At 40.0% G+C, this 25,238-nt stretch overlaps 1 protein-coding gene across 2 annotated transcripts in view; it reads right to left on the minus strand.

Annotated features, from left to right (window-relative positions):
* col6a3 (collagen, type VI, alpha 3) overlaps positions 1-25,238 on the minus strand; it is a 134,278-nt gene that overhangs the window by 81,962 nt on the left and 27,078 nt on the right. The window contains exon 11 of one of the 2 annotated variants that reach the window (XM_069196784.1): positions 22,816-23,406. The exons of the other annotated variant lie outside the window; for it this stretch is intronic. Within the exon in view, the coding sequence (XP_069052885.1) occupies positions 22,816-23,406 (591 nt within the window). The remainder of the gene's footprint in view (positions 1-22,815; positions 23,407-25,238) is intronic. 2 annotated transcript variants of the gene reach the window in all.

Raw genomic sequence — 25,238 nt, forward strand, 5'->3', positions numbered from 1 at the left:
CAAAATCACTCCTTATTGCAGTTCTTGTACAACTAACAAAACATGTGTCTCTATACTTCTACTTTTCTTACCCAACACAGTTGGTGTTCCTGGTGTGATCTCAACAACTACGGTATTAACAGATGAAAGAAGTTGCTCTTGGACTGCTGGGAGGTCAGAGAATTCAGACACCGAAAGAGCATAACTAGGATCGTAGGCAATCTTTTGCAATTCTCTGCTATCAGAGCTCCTCGTTCCAATTGCAAAGATCAACACTCCAAATTCCTTCAGGGCCACAGCTGGTGCTTCAACGCTGTCACTAGATCTTCCACCAGCCAGCACAACAACAATCTGAGGGACACCCTCAGGACGTCTGCTGCCGGCAGATGCAGTAAAGACTCTGTCCTTAACAAACTGAAGGGCTGCCCCAGTGTTCAGTGGCCTTCCTCCTTTGTGTCTAAGGCCTTTCACACTGTTAATGACATCCTCCTTTGTTGAGTATGTATTTAGATAGAAGTTAGCTGCTGGATCATTACTGTATTGGACTACAGCAACCCGATCTTTGTTTTCATCAACTCGGAGCTTCTCCACCACTCTCTGAACAAAGTCCCGCATTGCTGGGAATCCATTTCTAGTGGAATCAGAGCCATCCAGCAGAAACACAACATCCCTTCTGACGGCATCGCCCTCAACTGTGAAATGTTCAGAGTAAAAAACAACGTCAAAACACAGAATTTGGGTAGTTCTACTGCATCAGTTATTTGGCACCATCAAGTGCTGCAAATGACATTCAGAAAAGAAATGCAAAAAACATCTACTGGAATAACAAACCAATTTTGTTACTGGAACCCACATGAAGAGACCATCAAATTTGCAATATATCATTGTCGTTTAGAATAATGAAACTGCACCGATATTTTGGTCTGAATTAAGAGATTCAGAATATTTTCACCAAGTGGAAAAAGAACAACTCCATGTAGATTGAGCAACAAACGACAAGAAACTACAAAGAACAGAATACTGACTTGAAGCCATCTCACAGAAAAGGACACTGACAGAGCCTGAACAAAGCAAGAGGAGTGAACGTTAAACTACTGCATGCTCCAAGTACCTTCACAGAATGCTTTATCAAATTTATATTGGGAAATTTCCACAAAATCACTCCTTATTGCAGTTCTTGTACAACTAGCAAAACATGTGTCTCTATACTTCTACTTTTCTTACCCAACACAGTTGGTGTTCCTGGTGTGATCTCAACAACTACGGTATTAACAGATGAAAGAATTTGCTCTTGGACTGCTGGGAGGTCAGAGAATTCAGACACTGAAAGAGCATAACTAGGATCGTAGGCAATCTTTTGCAATTCTCTGCTATCAGAGCTCCTCGTTCCAATTGCAAAGATCAACACTCCAAGTTCCTTCAGGGCCGTAGCTGGTGCTTCAACGCTGTCACTAGATCTTCCACCAGCCAGCACAACAACAATCTGAGGGACACCCTCAGGACGTCTGCTGCCGGCAGATGCAGTAAAGACTCTGTCCTTAACAAACTGAAGGGCTGCCCCAGTGTTCAGTGGCCTTCCTCCTTTGTGTCTAAGGCCTTTCACACTGTTAATGACATCCTCCTTTGTTGAGTATGTATTTAGATAGAAGTTAGCTGCTGGATCATTACTGTATTGGACTACAGCAACCCGATCTTTGTTTTCATCAACTCGGAGCTTCTCCACCACTCTCTGAACAAAGTCCCGCATTGCTGGGAATCCATTTCTAGTGGAATCAGAGCCATCCAGCAGAAACACAACATCCCTTCTGACGGCATCGCCCTCAACTGTGAAATGTTCAGAGTAAAAAACAACGTCAAAACACAGAATTTGGGTTGTTCTACTGCATCAGTTATTTGGCACCATCAAGTGCTGCAAATGACATTCAGAAAAGAAATGCAAAAAACATCTACTGGAATAACACACCAATTTTGTTACTGGAACCCACATGAAGAGACCATCAAATTTGCAATATATCATTGTCGTTTAGAATAATGAGACTGCACCGATATTTTGGTCTGAATTAAGAGATTCAGAATATTTTCACCAAGTGGAAAAAGAACAACTCCATGTAGATTGAGCAACAAACGACAAGAAACTACAAAGAACAGAATACTGACTTGAAGCCATCTCACAGAAAAGGACACTGAGAGAGCCTGAACAAAGCAAGAGGAGTGAACGTTAAACTACTGTATGCTCCAAGTACCTGCACAGAATGCTTTATCAAATTTATATTGGGAAATTTCCACAAAATCACTCCTTATTGCAGTTCTTGTACAACTAGCAAAACATGTTTCTCTATACTTCTACTTTTCTTACCCAACACAGTTGGTGTTCCTGGTGTGATCTCAACAACTACGGTATTAACAGATGAAAGAAGTTGCTCTTGGACTGCTGGGAGGTCAGAGAATTCAGACACTGAAAGAGCATAACTAGGATCGTAGGCAATCTTTTGCAATTCTCCGCTATCAGAGCTCCTCGTTCCAATTGCAAAGATCAACACTCCAAATTCCTTCAGGGCCACAGCTGGTGCTTCAACGCTGTCACTAGATCTTCCACCAGCCAGCACAACAACAATCTGAGGGACACCCTCAGGACGTCTGCTGCCGGCAGATGCAGTAAAGACTCTGTCCTTAACAAACTGAAGGGCTGCCCCAGTGTTCAGTGGCCTTCCTCCTTTGTGTCTAAGGCCTTTCACACTGTTAATGACATCCTCCTTTGTTGAGTATGTATTTAGATAGAAGTTAGCTGCTGGATCATTACTGTATTGGACTACAGCAACCCGATCTTTGTTTTCATCAACTCGGAGCTTCTCCACCACTCTCTGAACAAAGTCCCGCATTGCTGGGAATCCATTTCTAGTGGAATCAGAGCCATCCAGCAGAAACACAACATCCCTTCTGACGGCATCGCCCTCAACTGTGAAATGTTCAGAGTAAAAAACAACGTCAAAACACAGAATTTGGGTTGTTCTACTGCATCAGTTATTTGGCACCATCAAGTGCTGCAAAAGACATTCAGAAAAGAAATGCAAAAAACATCTACTGGAATAACAAACCAATTTTGTTACTGGAACCCACATGAAGAGACCATCAAATTTGCAATATATCATTGTCGTTTAGAATAATGAGACTGCACCGATATTTTGGTCTGAATTAAGAGATTCAGAATATTTTCACCAAGTGGAAAAAGAACAACTCCATGTAGACTGAGCAACAAACGACAAGAAACTACAAAGAACAGAATACTGACTTGAAGCCATCTCACAGAAAAGGACACTGAGAGAGCCTGAACAAAGCAAGAGGAGTGAACGTTAAACTACTGTATGCTCCAAGTACCTTCACAGAATGCTTTATCAAATTTATATTGGGAAATTTCCACAAAATCACTCCTTATTGCAGTTCTTGTACAACTAGAAAAACATGTTTCTCTATACTTCTACTTTTCTTACCCAACACAGTTGGTGTTCCTGGTGTGAGCTCAACAACTACGGTATTAACAGATGAAAGAAGTTGCTCTTGGACTGCTGGGAGGTCAGAGAATTCAGACACTGAAAGAGCATAACTAGGATCGTAGGCAATCTTTTGCAATTCTCTGCTATCAGAGCTCCTCGTTCCAATTGCAAAGATCAACACTCCAAGTTCCTTCAGGGCCGCAGCTGGTGCTTCAACGCTGTCACTAGATCTTCCACCAGCCAGCACAACAACAATCTGAGGGACACCCTCAAGACGTCTGCTGCCGGCAGATGCAGTAAAGACTCTGTCCTTAACAAACTGAAGGGCTGCCCCAGTGTTCAGTGGCCTTCCTCCTTTGTGTCTAAGGCCTTTCACACTGTTAATGACATCCTCCTTTGTTGAGTATGTATTTAGATAGAAGTTAGCTGCTGGATCATTACTGTATTGGACTACAGCAACCCGATCTTTGTTTTCATCAACTTGGAGCTTCTCTACCACTCTCTGAACAAAGTCCCGCATTGCTGGGAATCCATTTCTAGTGGAATCAGAGCCATCCAGCAGAAACACAACATCCCTTCTGACGGCATCGCCCTCAACTGTGAAATGTTCAGAGTAAAAAACAACGTCAAAACACAGAATTTGGGTTGTTCTACTGCATCAGTTATTTGGCACCATCAAGTGCTGCAAATGACATTCAGAAAAGAAATGCAAAAAACATCTACTGGAATAACAAACCAATTTTGTTACTGGAACCCACATGAAGAGACCATCAAATTTGCAATATATCATTGTCGTTTAGAATAATTAGACTGCACCGATATTTTGGTCTGAATTAAGAGATTCAGAATATTTTCACCAAGTGGAAAAAGAACAACTCCATGTAGATTGAGCAACAAACGACAAGAAAATACAAAGAACAGAATACTGACTTGAAGCCATCTCACAGAAAAGGACACTGACAGAGCCTGAACAAAGCAAGAGGAGTGAACGTTAAACTACTGTATGCTCCAAGTACCTTCACAGAATGCTTTATCAAATTTATATTGGGAAATTTCCACAAAATCACTCCTTATTGCAGTTCTTGTACAACTAGCAAAACATGTTTCTCTATACTTCTACTTTTCTTACCCAACACAGTTGGTGTTCCTGGTGTGATCTCAACAACTACGGTATTAACAGATGAAAGAAGTTGCTCTTGGACTGTTGGGAGGTCAGAGAATTCAGACACTGAAAGAGCATAACTAGGATCGTAGGCAATCTTTTGCAATTCTCTGCTATCAGAGCTCCTCGTTCCAATTGCAAAGATCAACACTCCAAGTTCCTTCAGGGCCGCAGCTGGTGCTTCAACGCTGTCACTAGATCTTCCACCAGCCAGCACAACAACAATCTGAGGGATACCCTCAAGACGTCTGCTGCCGGCAGATGCAGTAAAGACTCTGTCCTTAACAAACTGAAGGGCTGCCCCAGTGTTCAGTGGCCTTCCTCCTTTGTGTCTAAGGCCTTTAACACTGTTAATGACATCCTCCTTTGTTGAGTATGTATCTAGATAGAAGTTAGCTGCTGGATCATTACTGTATTGGACTACAGCAACCCGATCTTTGTTTTCATCAACTTGGAGCTTCTCTACCACTCTCTGAACAAAGTCCCGCATTGCTGGGAATCCATTTCTAGTGGAAACAGAGCCATCCAGCAGAAACACAACATCCCTTCTGACGGCATCGCCCTCAACTGTGAAATGTTCAGAGTAAAAAACAACGTCAAAACACAGAATTTGGGTTGTTCTACTGCATCAGTTATTTGGCACCATCAAGTGCTGCAAATGACATTCAGAAAAGAAATGCAAAAAACATCTACTGGAATAACACACCAATTTTGTTACTGGAACCCACATGAAGAGACCATCAAATTTGCAATATATCATTGTCGTTTAGAATAATGAGACTGCACCGATATTTTGGTCTGAATTAAGAGATTCAGAATATTTTCACCAAGTGGAAAAAGAACAACTCCATGTAGATTGAGCAACAAACGACAAGAAACTACAAAGAACAGAATACTGACTTGAAGCCATCTCACAGAAAAGGACACTGAGAGAGCCTGAACAAAGCAAGAGGAGTGAACGTTAAACTACTGTATGCTCCAAGTACCTTCACAGAATGCTTTATCAAATTTATACTGGGACATTTCCACAAAATCACTCCTTATTGCAGTACTTGTACAACTAGCAAAACATGTTTCTCTATACTTCTACTTTTCTTACCCAACACAGTTGGTGTTCCTGGTTTGATCTCAACAACAACGGTATTAACAGATAAAACAAGTTGCTCTTGGACTGCTGGGAGGTCAGAGAATTCAGACACTGAAAGAGCATAACCAGGATCGTAGGCAATCTTTTGCAATTCTCTGCTATCAGAGCTCCTCGTTCCAATTGCAAAGATCAACACTCCAAGTTCCTTCAGGGCCGCAGCTGGTGCTTCAACGCTGTCACTAGATCTTCCCCCAGCCAGCACAACAACAATCTGAGGGACACCCTCAGGACGTCTGCTGCCGGCAGATGCAGTAAAGACTCTGTCCTTAACAAACTGAAGGGCTGCCCCAGTGTTCAGTGGCCTTCCTCCTTTGTGTCTAAGGCCTTTCACACTGTTAATGACATCCTCCTTTGTTGAGTATGTATTTAGATAGAAGTTAGCTGCTGGATCATTACTGTATTGGACTACAGCAACCCGATCTTTGTTTTCATCAACTCGGAGCTTCTCCACCACTCTCTGAACAAAGTCCCGCATTGCTGGGAATCCATTTCTAGTGGAATCAGAGCCATCCAGCAGAAACACAACATCCCTTCTGACGGCATCGCCCTCAACTGTGAAATGTTCAGAGTAAAAAACAACGTCAAAACACAGAATTTGGGTTGTTCTACTGCATCAGTTATTTGGCACCATCAAGTGCTGCAAATGACATTCAGAAAAGAAATGCAAAAAACATCTACTGGAATAAAAAAACAATATTGTTACTGGAACCCACATGAAGAGACCATCAAATTTGCAATATATCATTGTCAATTAGAATAATGAGACTGCACCGATATTATGGTCTGAATTAAGAGATTCAGAATATTTTCACTAAGTGGAAAAAGAACAACTCCATGTAGATTGAGCAACAAACGACAAGAAACTACAAAGAACAGAATACTGACTTGAAGCCATCTCACAGAAAAGGACACTGAGAGAGCCTGAACAAAGCAAGAGGAGTGAACGTTAAACTACTGTATGCTCCAAGTACCTTCACAGAATGCTTTATCAAATTTATATTGGGACATTTCCACAAAATCACTCCTTATTGCAGTTCTTGTACAACTAGCAAAACATGTTTCTCTATACTTCTACTTTTCTTACCCAACACAGTTGGTGTTCCTGGTGTGATCTCAACAACTACGGTATTAACAGATGATAGAAGTTGCTCTTGGACTGCTGGGAGGTCAGAGAATTCAGACACTGAAAGAGCATAACCAGGATCGTAGGCAATCTTTTGCAATTCTCTGCTATCAGAGCTCCTCGTTCCAATTGCAAAGATCAACACTCCAAGTTCCTTCAGGGCCGCAGCTGGTGCTTCAACGCTGTCACTAGATCTTCCACCAGCCAGCACAACAACAATCTGAGGGACACCCTCAGGACGTCTGCTGCCGGCAGATGCAGTAAAGACTCTGTCCTTAACAAACTGAAGGGCTGCCCCAGTGTACAGTGGCCTTCCTCCTTTGTGTCTAAGGCCTTTCACACTGTTAATGACATCCTCCTTTGTTGAGTATGTATTTAGATAGAAGTTAGCTGCTGGATCATTACTGTATTGGACTACAGCAACCCGATCTTTGTTTTCATCAACTTGGAGCTTCTCTACCACTCTCTGAACAAAGTCCCGCATTGCTGGGAATCCATTTCTAGTGGAATCAGAGCCATCCAGCAGAAACACAACATCCCTTCTGACGGCATCGCCCTCAACTGTGAAATGTTCAGAGTAAAAAACAACGTCAAAACACAGAATTTGGGTTGTTCTACTGCATCAGTTATTTGGCACCATCAAGTGCTGCAAATGACATTCAGAAAAGAAATGCAAAAAACATCTACTGGAATAAAAAAACAATTTTGTTACTGGAACCCACATGAAGAGACCATCAAATTTGCAATATATCATTGTCGTTTAGAATAATTAGACTGCACCGATATTTTGGTCTGAATTAAGAGATTCAGAATATTTTCACCAAGTGGAAAAAGAACAACTCCATGTAGATTGAGCAACAAACGACAAGAAACTACAAAGAACAGAATACTGACTTGAAGCCATCTCACAGAAAAGGACACTGACAGAGCCTGAACAAAGCAAGAGGAGTGAACGTTAAACTACTGTATGCTCCAAGTACCTTCACAGAATGCTTTATCAAATTTATATTGGGAAATTTCCACAAAATCACTCCTTATTGCAGTTCTTGTACAACTAGCAAAACATGTTTCTCTATACTTCTACTTTTCTTACCCAACACAGTTGGTGTTCCTGGTGTGATCTCAACAACTACGGTATTAACAGATGAAAGAAGTTGCTCTTGGACTGTTGGGAGGTCAGAGAATTCAGACACTGAAAGAGCATAACTAGGATCGTAGGCAATCTTTTGCAATTCTCTGCTATCAGAGCTCCTCGTTCCAATTGCAAAGATCAACACTCCAAGTTCCTTCAGGGCCGCAGCTGGTGCTTCAACGCTGTCACTAGATCTTCCACCAGCCAGCACAACAACAATCTGAGGGATACCCTCAAGACGTCTGCTGCCGGCAGATGCAGTAAAGACTCTGTCCTTAACAAACTGAAGGGCTGCCCCAGTGTTCAGTGGCCTTCCTCCTTTGTGTCTAAGGCCTTTAACACTGTTAATGACATCCTCCTTTGTTGAGTATGTATCTAGATAGAAGTTAGCTGCTGGATCATTACTGTATTGGACTACAGCAACCCGATCTTTGTTTTCATCAACTTGGAGCTTCTCTACCACTCTCTGAACAAAGTCCCGCATTGCTGGGAATCCATTTCTAGTGGAAACAGAGCCATCCAGCAGAAACACAACATCCCTTCTGACGGCATCGCCCTCAACTGTGAAATGTTCAGAGTAAAAAACAACGTCAAAACACAGAATTTGGGTTGTTCTACTGCATCAGTTATTTGGCACCATCAAGTGCTGCAAATGACATTCAGAAAAGAAATGCAAAAAACATCTACTGGAATAACACACCAATTTTGTTACTGGAACCCACATGAAGAGACCATCAAATTTGCAATATATCATTGTCGTTTAGAATAATGAGACTGCACCGATATTTTGGTCTGAATTAAGAGATTCAGAATATTTTCACCAAGTGGAAAAAGAACAACTCCATGTAGATTGAGCAACAAACGACAAGAAACTACAAAGAACAGAATACTGACTTGAAGCCATCTCACAGAAAAGGACACTGAGAGAGCCTGAACAAAGCAAGAGGAGTGAACGTTAAACTACTGTATGCTCCAAGTACCTTCACAGAATGCTTTATCAAATTTATACTGGGACATTTCCACAAAATCACTCCTTATTGCAGTACTTGTACAACTAGCAAAACATGTTTCTCTATACTTCTACTTTTCTTACCCAACACAGTTGGTGTTCCTGGTTTGATCTCAACAACAACGGTATTAACAGATAAAACAAGTTGCTCTTGGACTGCTGGGAGGTCAGAGAATTCAGACACTGAAAGAGCATAACCAGGATCGTAGGCAATCTTTTGCAATTCTCTGCTATCAGAGCTCCTCGTTCCAATTGCAAAGATCAACACTCCAAGTTCCTTCAGGGCCGCAGCTGGTGCTTCAACGCTGTCACTAGATCTTCCCCCAGCCAGCACAACAACAATCTGAGGGACACCCTCAGGACGTCTGCTGCCGGCAGATGCAGTAAAGACTCTGTCCTTAACAAACTGAAGGGCTGCCCCAGTGTTCAGTGGCCTTCCTCCTTTGTGTCTAAGGCCTTTCACACTGTTAATGACATCCTCCTTTGTTGAGTATGTATTTAGATAGAAGTTAGCTGCTGGATCATTACTGTATTGGACTACAGCAACCCGATCTTTGTTTTCATCAACTCGGAGCTTCTCCACCACTCTCTGAACAAAGTCCCGCATTGCTGGGAATCCATTTCTAGTGGAATCAGAGCCATCCAGCAGAAACACAACATCCCTTCTGACGGCATCGCCCTCAACTGTGAAATGTTCAGAGTAAAAAACAACGTCAAAACACAGAATTTGGGTTGTTCTACTGCATCAGTTATTTGGCACCATCAAGTGCTGCAAATGACATTCAGAAAAGAAATGCAAAAAACATCTACTGGAATAAAAAAACAATATTGTTACTGGAACCCACATGAAGAGACCATCAAATTTGCAATATATCATTGTCAATTAGAATAATGAGACTGCACCGATATTATGGTCTGAATTAAGAGATTCAGAATATTTTCACTAAGTGGAAAAAGAACAACTCCATGTAGATTGAGCAACAAACGACAAGAAACTACAAAGAACAGAATACTGACTTGAAGCCATCTCACAGAAAAGGACACTGAGAGAGCCTGAACAAAGCAAGAGGAGTGAACGTTAAACTACTGTATGCTCCAAGTACCTTCACAGAATGCTTTATCAAATTTATATTGGGACATTTCCACAAAATCACTCCTTATTGCAGTTCTTGTACAACTAGCAAAACATGTTTCTCTATACTTCTACTTTTCTTACCCAACACAGTTGGTGTTCCTGGTGTGATCTCAACAACTACGGTATTAACAGATGATAGAAGTTGCTCTTGGACTGCTGGGAGGTCAGAGAATTCAGACACTGAAAGAGCATAACCAGGATCGTAGGCAATCTTTTGCAATTCTCTGCTATCAGAGCTCCTCGTTCCAATTGCAAAGATCAACACTCCAAGTTCCTTCAGGGCCGCAGCTGGTGCTTCAACGCTGTCACTAGATCTTCCACCAGCCAGCACAACAACAATCTGAGGGACACCCTCAGGACGTCTGCTGCCGGCAGATGCAGTAAAGACTCTGTCCTTAACAAACTGAAGGGCTGCCCCAGTGTACAGTGGCCTTCCTCCTTTGTGTCTAAGGCCTTTCACACTGTTAATGACATCCTCCTTTGTTGAGTATGTATTTAGATAGAAGTTAGCTGCTGGATCATTACTGTATTGGACTACAGCAACCCGATCTTTGTTTTCATCAACTTGGAGCTTCTCTACCACTCTCTGAACAAAGTCCCGCATTGCTGGGAATCCATTTCTAGTGGAATCAGAGCCATCCAGCAGAAACACAACATCCCTTCTGACGGCATCGCCCTCAACTGTGAAATGTTCAGAGTAAAAAACAACGTCAAAACACAGAATTTGGGTTGTTCTACTGCATCAGTTATTTGGCACCATCAAGTGCTGCAAATGACATTCAGAAAAGAAATGCAAAAAACATCTACTGGAATAAAAAAACAATTTTGTTACTGGAACCCACATGAAGAGACCATCAAATTTGCAATATATCATTGTCGTTTAGAATAATTAGACTGCACCGATATTTTGGTCTGAATTAAGAGATTCAGAATATTTTCACCAAGTGGAAAAAGAACAACTCCATGTAGATTGAGCAACAAACGACAAGAAACTACAAAGAACAGAATACTGACTTGAAGCCATCTCACAGAAAAGGACACTGACAGAGCCTGAACAAAGCAAGAGGAGTGAACGTTAAACTACTGTATGCTCCAAGTACCTTCACAGAATGCTTTATCAAATTTATACTGGGACATTTCCACAAAATCACTCCTTATTGCAGTTCTTGTACAACTAGCAAAACATGTTTCTCTATACTTCTACTTTTCTTACCAAACACAGTTGGTGTTCCTGGTTTGATCTCAACAACTACGGTATTAACAGATGAAAGAAGTTGCTCTTGGACTGCTGGGAGGTCAGAGAATTCAGACACTGAAAGAGCATAACCAGGATCGTAGGCAATCTTTTGCAATTCTCTGCTATCAGAGCTCCTCGTTCCAATTGCAAAGATCAACACTCCAAGTTCCTTCAGGGCCGCAGCTGGTGCTTCAACGCTGTCACTAGATCTTCCACCAGCCAGCACAACAACAATCTGAGGGACACCCTCAGGACGTCTGCTGCCGGCAGATGCAGTAAAGACTCTGTCCTTAACAAACTGAAGGGCTGCCCCAGTGTACAGTGGCCTTCCTCCTTTGTGACTAAGGCCTTTCACACTGTTAATGACATCCTCCTTTGTTGAGTATGTATTTAGATAGAAGTTAGCTGCTGGATCATTACTGTATTGGACTACAGCAACCCGATCTTTGTTTTCATCAACTTGGAGCTTCTCTACCACTCTCTGAACAAAGTCCCGCATTGCTGGGAATCCATTTCTAGTGGAATCAGAGCCATCCAGCAGAAACACAACATCCCTTCTGACGGCATCGCCCTCAACTGTGAAATGTTCAGAGTAAAAAACAACGTCAAAACACAGAATTTGGGTTGTTCTACTGCATCAGTTATTTGGCACCATCAAGTGCTGCAAATGACATTCAGAAAAGAAATGCAAAAAACATCTACTGGAATAACACACCAATTTTGTTACTGGAACCCACATGAAGAGACCATCAAATTTGCAATATATCATTGTCGTTTAGAATAATGAGACTGCACCGATATTTTGGTCTGAATTAAGAGATTCAGAATATTTTCACCAAGTGGAAAAAGAACAACTCCATGTAGATTGAGCAACAAACGACAAGAAACTACAAAGAACAGAATACTGACTTGAAGCCATCTCACAGAAAAGGACACCGAGAGAGCCTGAACAAAGCAAGAGGAGTGAACGTTAAACTACTGTATGCTCCAAGTACCTTCACAGAATGCTTTATCAAATTTATATTGGGAAATTTCCACAAAATCACTCCTTATTGCAGTTCTTGTACAACTAGCAAAACATGTTTCTCTATACTTCTACTTTTCTTACCCAACACAGTTGGTGTTCCTGGTGTGATCTCAACAACTACGGTATTAACAGATGAAAGAAGTTGCTCTTGGACTGCTGGGAGGTCAGAGAATTCAGACACTGAAAGAGCATAACTAGGATCGTAGGCAATCTTTTGCAATTCTCTGCTATCAGAGCTCCTCGTTCCAATTGCAAAGATCAACACTCCAAGTTCCTTCAGGGCCGCAGCTGGTGCTTCAACGCTGTCACTAGATCTTCCCCCAGCCAGCACAACAACAATCTGAGGGACACCCTCAGGACGTCTGCTGCCGGCAGATGCAGTAAAGACTCTGTCCTTAACAAACTGAAGGGCTGCCCCAGTGTTCAGTGGCCTTCCTCCTTTGTGTCTAAGACCTTTCACACTGTTAATGACATCCTCCTTTGTTGAGTATGTATTTAGATAGAAGTTAGCTGCTGGATCATTACTGTATTGGACTACAGCAACCCGATCTTTGTTTTCATCAACTCGGAGCTTCTCCACCACTCTCTGAACAAAGTCCCGCATTGCTGGGAATCCATTTCTAGTGGAATCAGAGCCATCCAGCAGAAACACAACATCCCTTCTGACGGCATCGCCCTCAACTGTGAAATGTTCAGAGTAAAAAACAACGTCAAAACACAGAATTTGGGTTGTTCTACTGCATCAGTTATTTGGCACCATCAAGTGCTGCAAATGACATTCAGAAAAGAAATGCAAAAAACATCTACTGGAATAAAAAAACAATTTTGTTACTGGAACCCACATGAAGAGACCATCAAATTTGCAATATATCATTGTCGTTTAGAATAATGAGACTGCACCGATATTTTGGTCTGAATTAAGAGATTCAGAATATTTTCACCAAGTGGAAAAAGAACAACTCCATGTAGATTGAGCAACAAACGACAAGAAACTACAAAGAACAGAATACTGACTTGAAGCCATCTCACAGAAAAGGACACTGAGAGAGCCTGAACAAAGCAAGAGGAGTGAACGTTAAACTACTGTATGCTCCAAGTACCTTCACAGAATGCTTTATCAAATTTATATTGGGAAATTTCCACAAAATCACTCCTTATTGCAGTTCTTGTACAACTAGCAAAACATGTTTCTCTATACTTCTACTTTTCTTACCCAACACAGTTGGTGTTCCTGGTGTGATCTCAACAACTACGGTATTAACAGATGAAAGAAGTTGCTCTTGGACTGCTGGGAGGTCAGAGAATTCAGACACTGAAAGAGCATAACTAGGATCGTAGGCAATCTTTTGCAATTCTCTGCTATCAGAGCTCCTCGTTCCAATTGCAAAGATCAACACTCCAAGTTCCTTCAGGGCCGCAGCTGGTGCTTCAACGCTGTCACTAGATCTTCCACCAGCCAGCACAACAACAATCTGAGGGACACCCTCAGGACGTCTGCTGCCGGCAGATGCAGTAAAGACTCTGTCCTTAACAAACTGAAGGGCTGCCCCAGTGTTCAGTGGCCTTCCTCCTTTGTGTCTAAGGCCTTTCACACTGTTAATGACATCCTCCTTTGTTGAGTATGTATTTAGATAGAAGTTAGCTGCTGGATCATTACTGTATTGGACTACAGCAACCCGATCTTTGTTTTCAGCAACTCGGAGCTTCTCCACCACTCTCTGAACAAAGTCCCGCATTGCTGGGAATCCATTTCTAGTGTAATCAGAGCCATCCAGCAGAAACACAACATCCCTTCTGACGGCATCACCCTCAACTGTGAAATGTTCAGAGTAAAAAACAACGTCAAAACACAGAATTTGGGTTGTTCTACTGCATCAGTTATTTGGCACCATCAAGTGCTGCAAATGACATTCAGAAAAGAAATGCAAAAAACATCTACTGGAATAACAAACCAATTTTGTTACTGGAACCCACATGAAGAGACCATCAAATTTGCAATATATCATTGTCGTTTAGAATAATGAGACTGCACCGAAATTTTGGTCTGAATTAAGAGATTCAGAATATTTTCACCAAGTGGAAAAAGAACAACTCCATGTAGATTGAGCAACAAACGACAAGAAACTACAAAGAATAGAATATTGACTTGAAGCCATCTCACAGAAAAGGACACTGAGAGAGCCTGAACAAAGCAAGAGGAGTGAACGTTAAACTACTGTATGCTCCAAGTACCTTCACAGAATGCTTTATCAAATTTATATTGGGAAATTTCCACAAAATCACTCCTTATTGCAGTTTTTGTACAACTAGCAAAACATGTTTCTCTATACTTCTACTTTTCTTACCCAACACAGTTGGTGTTCCTGGTGTGATCTCAACAACTACGGTATTAACGGATGAAAGAAGTTGCTCTTGGACTGCTGGGAGGTCAGAGAATTCAGACACTGAAAGAGCATAACTAGGATCGTAGGTAATCTTTTGCAATTCTCTGCTATCAGAGCTCCTCGTTCCAATTGCAAAGATCAACACTCCAAGTTCCTTCAGGGCCGCAGCTGGTGCTTCAACGCTGTCACTAGATCTTCCCCCAGCCAGCACAACAACAATCTGAGGGACACCCTCAGGACGTCTGCTGCCGGCAGATGCAGTAAAGACTCTGTCCTTAACAAACTGAAGGGCTGCCCCAGTGTTCAGTGGCCTTCCTCCTTTGTGTCTAAGGCCTTTCACACTGTTAATGACATCCTCCTTTGTTGAGTATGTATTTAGATAGAAGTTAGCTGCTGGATCATTACTGTATTGGACTACAGCAACCCGATCTTTGTTTTCATCAACTCGGAGCTTCTCCACCACTCTCTGAACAAAGTCCCGCATTGCTGGGAATCCATTTCTAGTGTAATCAGAGCCATCCAGCAGAAACACAACATCCCTTCTGACGGCATCGCCGTCAACTGTGAAATGTTCAGAGTAAAAAACAACGTCAAAACACAGAATTTGGGTTGTTCTACAGCATCAGTTATTTGGCACCATCAAGTGCTGCAAATGACATTCAGAAAAGAAATGCAAAAAACATCTACTGGAATAAAAAAACAATTTTGTTACTGGAACCCACATGAAGAGACCATCAAATTTGCAATATATCATTGTCGTTTAGAATAATGAGACTGCACCGATATTTTGGTCTGAATTAAGAGATTCAGAATATTTTCACCAAGTGGAAAAAGAACAACTCCATGTAGATTGAGCAACAAACGACAAGAAACTACAAAGAACAGAATACTGACTTGAAGCCATCTCACAGAAAAGGACACTGAGAGAGCCTGAACAAAGCAAGAGGAGTGAACGTTAAACTACTGTATGCTCCAAGTACCTTCACAGAATGCTTTATCAAATTTATATTGGGACATTTCCACAAAATCACTCCTTATTGCAGTTCTTGTACAACTAGCAAAACATGTTTCTCTATACTTCTACTTTTCTTACCCAACACAGTTGGTGTTCCTGGTGTGATCTCAACAACTACGGTATTAACAGATGAAAGAAGTTGCTCTTGGACTGCTGGGAGGTCAGAGAATTCAGACACTGAAAGAGCATAACTAGGATCGTAGGCAATCTTTTGCAATTCTCTGCTATCAGAGCTCCTCGTTCCAATTGCAAAGATCAACACTCCAAGTTCCTTCAGGGCCGCAGCTGGTGCTTCAACGCTGTCACTAGATCTTCCCCCAGCCAGCACAACAACAATCTGAGGGACACCCTCAGGACGTCTGCTGCCGGCAGATGCAGTAAAGACTCTGTCCTTAACAAACTGAAGGGCTGCCCCAGTGTTCAGTGGCCTTCCTCCTTTGTGTCTAAGGCCTTTCACACTGTTAATGACATCCTCCTTTGTTGAGTATGTATTTAGAAAGAAGTTAGCTGCTGGATCATTACTGTATTGGACTACAGCAACCCGATCTTTGTTTTCATCAACTCGGAGCTTCTCCACCACTCTCTGAACAAAGTCCCGCATTGCTGGGAATCCATTTCTAGTGTAATCAGAGCCATCCAGCAGAAACACAACATCCCTTCTGACGGCATCACCCTCAACTGTGAAATGTTCAGAGTAAAAAACAACATCAAAACACAGAATTTGGGTTGTTCTACTGCATCAGTTATTTGGCACCATCAAGTGCTGCAAATGACATTCAGAAAAGAAATGCAAAAAACATCTACTGGAATAACAAACCAATTTTGTTACTGGAACCCACATGAAGAGACCATCAAATTTGCAATATATCATTGTCGTTTAGAATAATGAGACTGCACCGAAATTTTGGTCTGAATTAAGAGATTCAGAATATTTTCACCAAGTGGAAAAAGAACAACTCCATGTAGATTGAGCAACAAACGACAAGAAACTACAAAGAATAGAATATTGACTTGAAGCCATCTCACAGAAAAGGACACTGAGAGAGCCTGAACAAAGCAAGAGGAGTGAACGTTAAACTACTGTATGCTCCAAGTACCTTCACAGAATGCTTTATCAAATTTATATTGGGAAATTTCCACAAAATCACTCCTTATTGCAGTTTTTGTACAACTAGCAAAACATGTTTCTCTATACTTCTACTTTTCTTACCCAACACAGTTGGTGTTCCTGGTGTGATCTCAACAACTACGGTATTAACAGATGAAAGAAGTTGCTCTTGGACTGCTGGGAGGTCAGAGAATTCAGACACTGAAAGAGCATAACTAGGATCGTAGGCAATCTTTTGCAATTCTCTGCTATCAGAGCTCCTCGTTCCAATTGCAAAGATCAACACTCCAAGTTCCTTCAGGGCCGCAGCTGGTGCTTCAACGCTGTCACTAGATCTTCCCCCAGCCAGCACAACAACAATCTGAGGGACACCCTCAGGACGTCTGCTGCCGGCAGATGCAGTAAAGACTCTGTCCTTAACAAACTGAAGGGCTGCCCCAGTGTTCAGTGGCCTTCCTCCTTTGTGTCTAAGGCCTTTCACACTGTTAATGACATCCTCCTTTGTTGAGTATGTATTTAGATAGAAGTTAGCTGCTGGATCATTACTGTATTGGACTACAGCAACCCGATCTTTGTTTTCATCAGCTCGGAGCTTCTCCACCACTCTCTGAACAAAGTCCCGCATTGCTTGGAATCCATTTCTAGTGGAATCAGAGCCATCCAGCAGAAACACAACATCCCTTCTGACGGCATCGCCCTCAACTGTGAAATGTTCAGAGTAAAAAACAACGTCAAAACACAGAATTTGGGTTGTTCTACTGCATCAGTTATTTGGCACCATCAAGTGCTGCAAATGACATTCAGAAAAGAAATGCAAAAAACATCTACTGGAATAACACACCAATTTTGTTACTGGAACCCACATGAAGAGACCATCAAATTTGCAATATATCATTGTCGTTTAGAATAATGAGACTGCACCGATATTTTGGTCTGAATTAAGAGATTCAGAATATTTTCACCAAGTGGAAAAAGAACAACTCCATGTAGATTGAGCAACAAACGACAAGAAACTACAAAGAACAGAATACTGACTTGAAGCCATCTCACAGAAAAGGACACTGAGAGAGCCTGAACAAAGCAAGAGGAGTGAACGTTAAACTACTGTATGCTCCAAGTACCTTCACAGAATGCTTTATCAAATTTATATTGGGAAATTTCCACAAAATCACTCCTTATTGCAGTTCTTGTACAACTAGCAAAACATGTTTCTCTATACTTCTACTTTTCTTACCCAACACAGTTGGTGTTCCTGGTGTGATCTCAACAACTACGGTATTAACAGATGAAAGAAGTTGCTCTTGGACTGCTGGGAGGTCAGAGAATTCAGACACTGAAAGAGCATAACTAGGATCGTAGGTAATCTTTTGCAATTCTCTGCTATCAGAGCTCCTTGTTCCAATTGCAAAGATCAACACTCCAAGTTCCTTCAGGGCTGCAGCTGGTGCTTCAACGCTGTCACTAGATCTTCCACCAGCCAGCACAACAACAATCTGAGGGACACCCTCAGGACGTCTACTGCCAGCAGATGCAGTAAAGACTCTGTCCTTAACAAACTGAAGGGCTGCCCCAGTGTTCAGTGGCCTTCCTCCTTTGTGTCTAAGGCCTTTCACACTGTTAATGACATCCTCCTTTGTTGAGTATGTATTTAGATAGAAGTTAGCTGCTGGATCATTACTGTATTGGACTACAGCAACCCGATCTTTGTTTTCATCAACTCGGAGCTTCTCCACCACTCTCTGAACAAAGTCCCGCATTGCTGGGAATCCATTTCTAGTGTAATCAGAGCCATCCAGCAGAAACACAACATCCCTTCTGACGGCATCGCCCTCAACTGTGAAATGTTCAGAGTAAAAAACAACGTCAAAACACAGAATTTGGGTTGTTCTACTGCATCAGTTATTTGGCACCATCAAGTGCTGCAAATGACATTCAGAAAGGAAATGCAAAAAACATGTAGTGGAATAACACACCAATTTTGTATTATCGTTATTATCATGAGATTCTACTGACGTTTTGGTCTGAATTAGACCAGAAAAGATTCAGAATATTTTCACCAACTGGAAAAAGAACAATTCAATGTAGACTGAGCAATAACCGACAGAATCATCTCTTCTGATGGTATCGTCTCAACTGTGAAATGTTTAGAGTAAACAATAATTTTTAATTTTGTACTGTGTCACCTGTTTGGTACTATCAAATAGCAAAAATAATATAATTAATGTACTGTATAAAAACTGTAAAAACAACAAGCTATGCATAGTTTTTTTACTGTGGTATTTTTATATTGATGTGGTTAAAAAAAGTAAATTTTAAACATGATAAATTGGTAAAATGGCACTAATCAATTCTAACATCTACAAATTAGTGTAAAAATAAATTCATTGTTATGTTGCAGGTATTCTACCATTCTGACTTCATGAGTCAATGTAGTATAAATTGGCTATTTTTAAGTGATTCAGTGTCTATTTTTTTATTTTTTAGTAAAGTGATTTTAATCATTCTCATTTTAAGTGTTAAAAACAAACAGTACCCACATTCTTTTATTTAATCTGAGTGTAAAGTGAACTTTTAATGCAAACTGTACTACTGCCTCAGGATTTGCTACAAAAATGAGTGTTAGATATATATACTGTACAGTATAAATGTGTATGTGATTTGTAAAATGCAATTTTAACTCCAATCCATAAATCTCACTCGTCTTTTTCTTCTTTGGTGATCTTGGTTACATCTGCCTATAGTTTAATTCAAAATGCTTGGACTATAGAGTTTAGTCTGCACTTTACCCAGAAACCTTTTTCTGGAATTATTAAGAAGAATAATATGATGTTTGAATAATGCCTCTTATATTAAACTTTAGTGTTATACTGTAGATAGTGTTATATATCTTTAATTGCTTTTCAGTAATTATTTCATTATTTTTTGAAAGTAAATGCTAACACACTCAACTTGAGTCATCAAGTATAGTTTTCCTTACCTATGATATAAGGGAATTCTTTCTTTTGTTGCAGGATTCCTCTTTTCAGAATTGAAAAGAGCTGTTGCTGTATGCTTTCAAGACGGTCAAAATCAGAAACAGACAATGTGAAACCAGGTTTGTACGAAATAGCTTCCATTTCTTGTGTGTCTGCATTTCCAATACCAATACCAAAAGACACAATAGTGCTATTTCTCAAAGAAGCTGCTGGCCTTTTAACATCATCTCTGGACTTTCCACCAGACAGCAGAATTAATATCTGAGGAACACCTTCAAGACGTCTGCTACCAGCAGAAGCAGTAAACACATGATCCCTAACAAACTGCAGAGCTGCCCCAGTGTTGAGCGGTCTTCCTCCTTTGTGCTTCAGGAGCTTGATTGACTTTAAAGTATCGTCTTTCTTTAAAAATGAATTTAGGTAGAAATTTGCCACGGCTGTATTGCTGTATTGGATAACAGCAACTCGATCTTTGTTTTCTTCCACATCAAGACCGTCCACTATTCTCTGAACAAAGTCACGCATTGCTGGGAATCCATTTCTGCTATTATCAGACCCATCAAGTAGAAACACAACATCCCTCCGTGCAGCTTCAGTCTCCACTAAAAATGTACAGGAGCAAAAGGTAATTAAATGAACTTAGTTATTCATTTGTTCTAGTGGTAAAATATATTTCAGATTAATAATATACAAAAGCCAGTTTATAACTGATGTTTTATATTACTCTTAATTTTAAAAGTGGTCAATTTAAAATTCTATATCCTTACCTATTATTTTAGGTACTTCCTGGGACCTCTGATGAGCCACTCTTGTCACTAGTTTCTGTTGAATTCTAAAAAGCTCATCAAATTCAGTGACTGAGAAAGCATAGCTAGGTTGGAATGAAATTGTCTGTAGTTCAACAGGATCCATGTTTCTTGTTCCAATAACAAAAAGCACAACCCCCAGCCTTTTTAGAGCATTGGCGGGGCCTCTTAGAGCATCTTTTGATCTACCGCCGGTCAGAAGTATTAAAATCTGAGGAACACCCTCAAGACGTCTACTTCCAGTGTTTGGGATAAAGACATTGTCCTTAACAAACTGGAGAGCTGCTCCAGTGTAATGGGGTCTACCCCCTTTGGGTTTTAGTTGTCTGACTGCATTGAGCACACTTTCTTTTGTTGAGTGAGTATTCAGGTAAAAATTAGCAAGTGACTCGTTACTGTACTGCACTACAGCAACACGATCTTTGTTTTCCTCCACATCAAATTGTTCCAGGACTCTTAGAACAAAGTCACGGATTGCTGGAAATTTACTTCTAGTATCATCGGTACCATCCAGAAGAAAGACAATGTCTCTTTTTACAGTGGAACTTTCATCTAGGACAAACATTCAAGAAGAAAAAAAACTTAATTACAAAGATATAGACTAAGAATTTTGCCCTACTTTGTGGCAATTCAAACCTACAGATATTCAAGTCTTATCAGTGTGTATAACACACTGCTCCCAGCTCCCAGCTGGGAGGTTCAAACTCTGAGCTCCTTCAAGAAACATGGACAAAATTGTAATTTCATGTATTATACATGTTCTAATTATAAGAAAAATTGGTCTTCCTTACTATTACTCTATGTATAGTACATTATACACTATATGTTGATATACATGTTATATATACTTGTGAATCACTAAAAATATATAAATTAACTTCATAATTCCTCACAACATTGTTATAAAACACACATAAGAGAAAACAAATATGACAAACATTCTTGTGTCTTCAAGAATGAAAACACAATCAACATATTATTTTTAAAATCTGAACAAAACCACTATAGTTTACATCAACGAACATGTTCAAGTAATTTACTATTCCCATCCTTACCTACAAGTACTGGAGGTTCTGGAATCATTTCCCGAGCGCTGCTCATGATATAGGATAGTAATTGTTTCTGTATGTTTTTAAGGTCATCAAAATCAGAAACTGAAAAGGCAAAACTAGGCTCAGAAGATATTGTTTGCAGCTCAAGTGTGTCGGCATTCTTTATTCCAATGCCAAAAGCAAGGATTCCGCTCTCTTTCAGAGCTCCTGCTGGAGCCCTAACATCATCTTTGGACCTTCTACTACTTATTACAAATAAAAACTGAGGAACACCTTCAAGAAGTCTGCTACCAGCAGAAGGTGTAAAGACACTATTCTTCACAAACTGCAGAGCTGCCCCAGTGTTGAGGGGTCTTCCTCCTTTGTATGTTAATCCTCTTAAAGCATTCAGGACATCATCCTTTGTTGAGTACGAGTTCAGGTAGAAATTAACTGCAGGATTATTACTGTACTGGACCACAGAAACTCGATCTTTGTTCTCCTCCACGTTGAGATTCTCTACTATTCTTTCAACAAAACTACGGATTGCTTCAAAGCCAAGTTTAACATCATCGGAGCCATCAAGTAGAAACACAACATCCCTTTTGGTAGATTCTGCATCAACTACAAAGTATATTAAAATATGTGTTACTACATGAAAGAATTTCATAAATCACAGCATGTAATATTTAAAACTCTACTTTTATGAATCAAAACTATATGTCACTAGATCATAGAAGACATTAAAAGTATGTTTTAAAATATGTACAAATCAGATGAGATTAGTTTGATTAATGTACTGTATTTAAGTTCTAAATAAATTTTGTATTTGAACCTTACTCTTTTAAGCAATTACTCTCATATTCTCCTGATCAAATTTAAAGAGCTGTTCAGTTTCTAGAACCAAATAAAACATTTTAACTTCACATTTTCCCGCTAATATAAATGAAAGAAAAAAACGGAAGCCAAAACTTAGTACTCCTCGCAGCTTGGACAATTGTTCCTGTAATGTAGATGAGAATAACTGCCTAGACAGCAGTTCATGTTTTCTTACCTAAAACCAGAGTTGATTCTGTTTCTTTTCGTTGTAGGACACTTTTTGCCAGGGATAAAAGCTGCTGCTCAATAGTTGGAAGATCATTTAAATCAGGAATGGATAATGCATAACTAGGCTCATAGGATATTGTTTGTAGTTCAAGAGTATCAGCACTTCCTGTGCCTATACCCAATGGGATAACCCCGATTCCTTTCAACGCAGTTACTGGTCCTCTTATATCATCTCTGGATCTTCCCCCAGTCAACAGAATTAACATCTGAGGAACACCTTCAAGATGTCTGCTACCAGCAGAAGGTGTAAACACATTATCCTTAACAAACTGCAGAGCTGCCCCAGTGTTGAGGGGTCTTCCTCCTTTCTGTTTCAGGCCTCTTATGGTATTAATGACATCGTCTTTTGTAGAATATGTATTCAGATAGAAGTTAGCTGCTGCGTCATTACTGTACTGGATCACAGCCACGCGATCTCTGCTTTCCTCCACATCAAGGTTTTCCACTACTCTACGGACAAAGTCGCGCATTGCTGGGAAGCCGCTCCTGGAGTCATCAGAACCATCCAAGAGGAACACAATGTCCCTTTTTCTAGTGTCTGTTTCAGGCACAAAGGACACGTAAAAGGTGTTATTAGATCTAGCTATAGAAAGTTTTTACATTGAAAAAGGTATTACAAGCAATACTATTCTCCTTTACATGTCAAAAGTGTTATTATGAAATGCATTAAGCTACTGTATGTCAGATTCATTCTTTTGTAAAGATTTTGCTCCATCAACAAAACAATAATTTGTAATAATTGTGCTTTAAGTTTAATTTAAATGACCAATCGCATTTTCTAGAATAGATTGTGCAACTTTTTGTTATATTATGCACCTTATTTCCAATTAATACCTATAATATCTGACTGTTTAACAAGGACAACAGCATCAAAACTAATGGTACCTACAGGTGGCTCCAGATTTGTTTGTTTCCTGGATATACTGTATTATATTGTAAATTAAATTTGGTTTCAGTAAACATAAAGTACTGCAGGTTTACATTCAGTCTATACTGCATAAATAATAAAGCAAAAAAATGCTATAAGTACCAGTGATGGATGACACAATGCATATTAGCCCAAAAATGATAGCATATTTTTCTAAATACACAATGTTCAAATGAAATTACACCCACTAAAATATGTTAAAAAAATTTTTAGTCATTTGGTAGTTTCACAAAATAATTTAATAGAGCTTTCCAGCTTGTTTGCCATCGGGAAATTAAGGATGCTACACAGCAGCAAAATGGGTAACAGCAATAAAAAAGCAGAGGTTCCAGTTTTGATTCTAATATTCATTATCTACAAGTTCAATGCTAATGGGATGGTTGCTATCCTACCAGGAAGAGGAAAGACTGACTGAAAGTGCAGTCTGAAGAGTTTGGAAGACCCAAGGGTAAAAATTCTTAAAATAGCTCTGTTATCATCAGGATACAAAAAGACTTCCATCTGAGCTTAATCTCATGAATTGCAGCAGAGTTCTACAGCAACATAAAATGAAAACTCTCATGGACTTCCAGGTCCAATGGCATCAAGTGATGCAGATGGATGAAAAACAAACTTACTTTTTGGGAAGTCTCATCACTAGTACAGTTTACACAGACAGGTAATGTGCATGTTGAAAAAGAATGCCATCCCTTCTGTCAAATATGGCAGGAGGTCTATTTTGCTGGTGCCCTTGTTAGAATTGAGGAATGGATATATACCCAAATGTTTAAGGAAATGTATTCCTATTTCCTGCTCCTATGAGGCTCAAGCTTGACCATAATAATCTCCAGACCCCAATTCAATACAACAGTTGTGCTATGAAAAGAAAGCTCTTCACAAGCGCAAACCACTGAATCTGAAGGAGAAGCAAAATGTCCTTATAAAGGAATGATCAAAATTCCCTATTGAGAAGGGCCTGAACTTTGTAACACGGGAATAGTGCCTTCTTTGCAGTATCAAAGCCATAGGAAAATTAATAAAATGATTTCCATGGAACAAATAATGTTGAACATTGCATATTAACAAAAGATAATTATTTTGGACATACTGTATTTGTTTTTGCAATATCCAGTACTGATACTCTTACAGTTTTTCACTTACTTATCAACACATACTAAAGGTGTTTCAGTATTTGTTCAGGTATAATGCAAAAATTAATTGTCACATTAAATCACATAACATTATATCAAGCATATAAATACATTTGGAATCAACAATGCACGTTAAATGGCAGATGCACTATGATAAATGTGGTATACAGTATATACAGTAAAAGCCACAGGAGTAGGAAACTAATATGAGTATACTTGCCTGTATACTATACAAAAAAAGGCTCATAATTACTAAAATGTACAATATAAACATTTTCTCTCCCTTTAGCTGTGTTCTGCTTTATTATTTGA

The sequence above is a fragment of the Lepisosteus oculatus genome, chromosome 12 (genome assembly GCF_040954835.1).
Source record: "Lepisosteus oculatus isolate fLepOcu1 chromosome 12, fLepOcu1.hap2, whole genome shotgun sequence".
Lineage (NCBI taxonomy): Eukaryota > Metazoa > Chordata > Actinopteri > Semionotiformes > Lepisosteidae > Lepisosteus > Lepisosteus oculatus.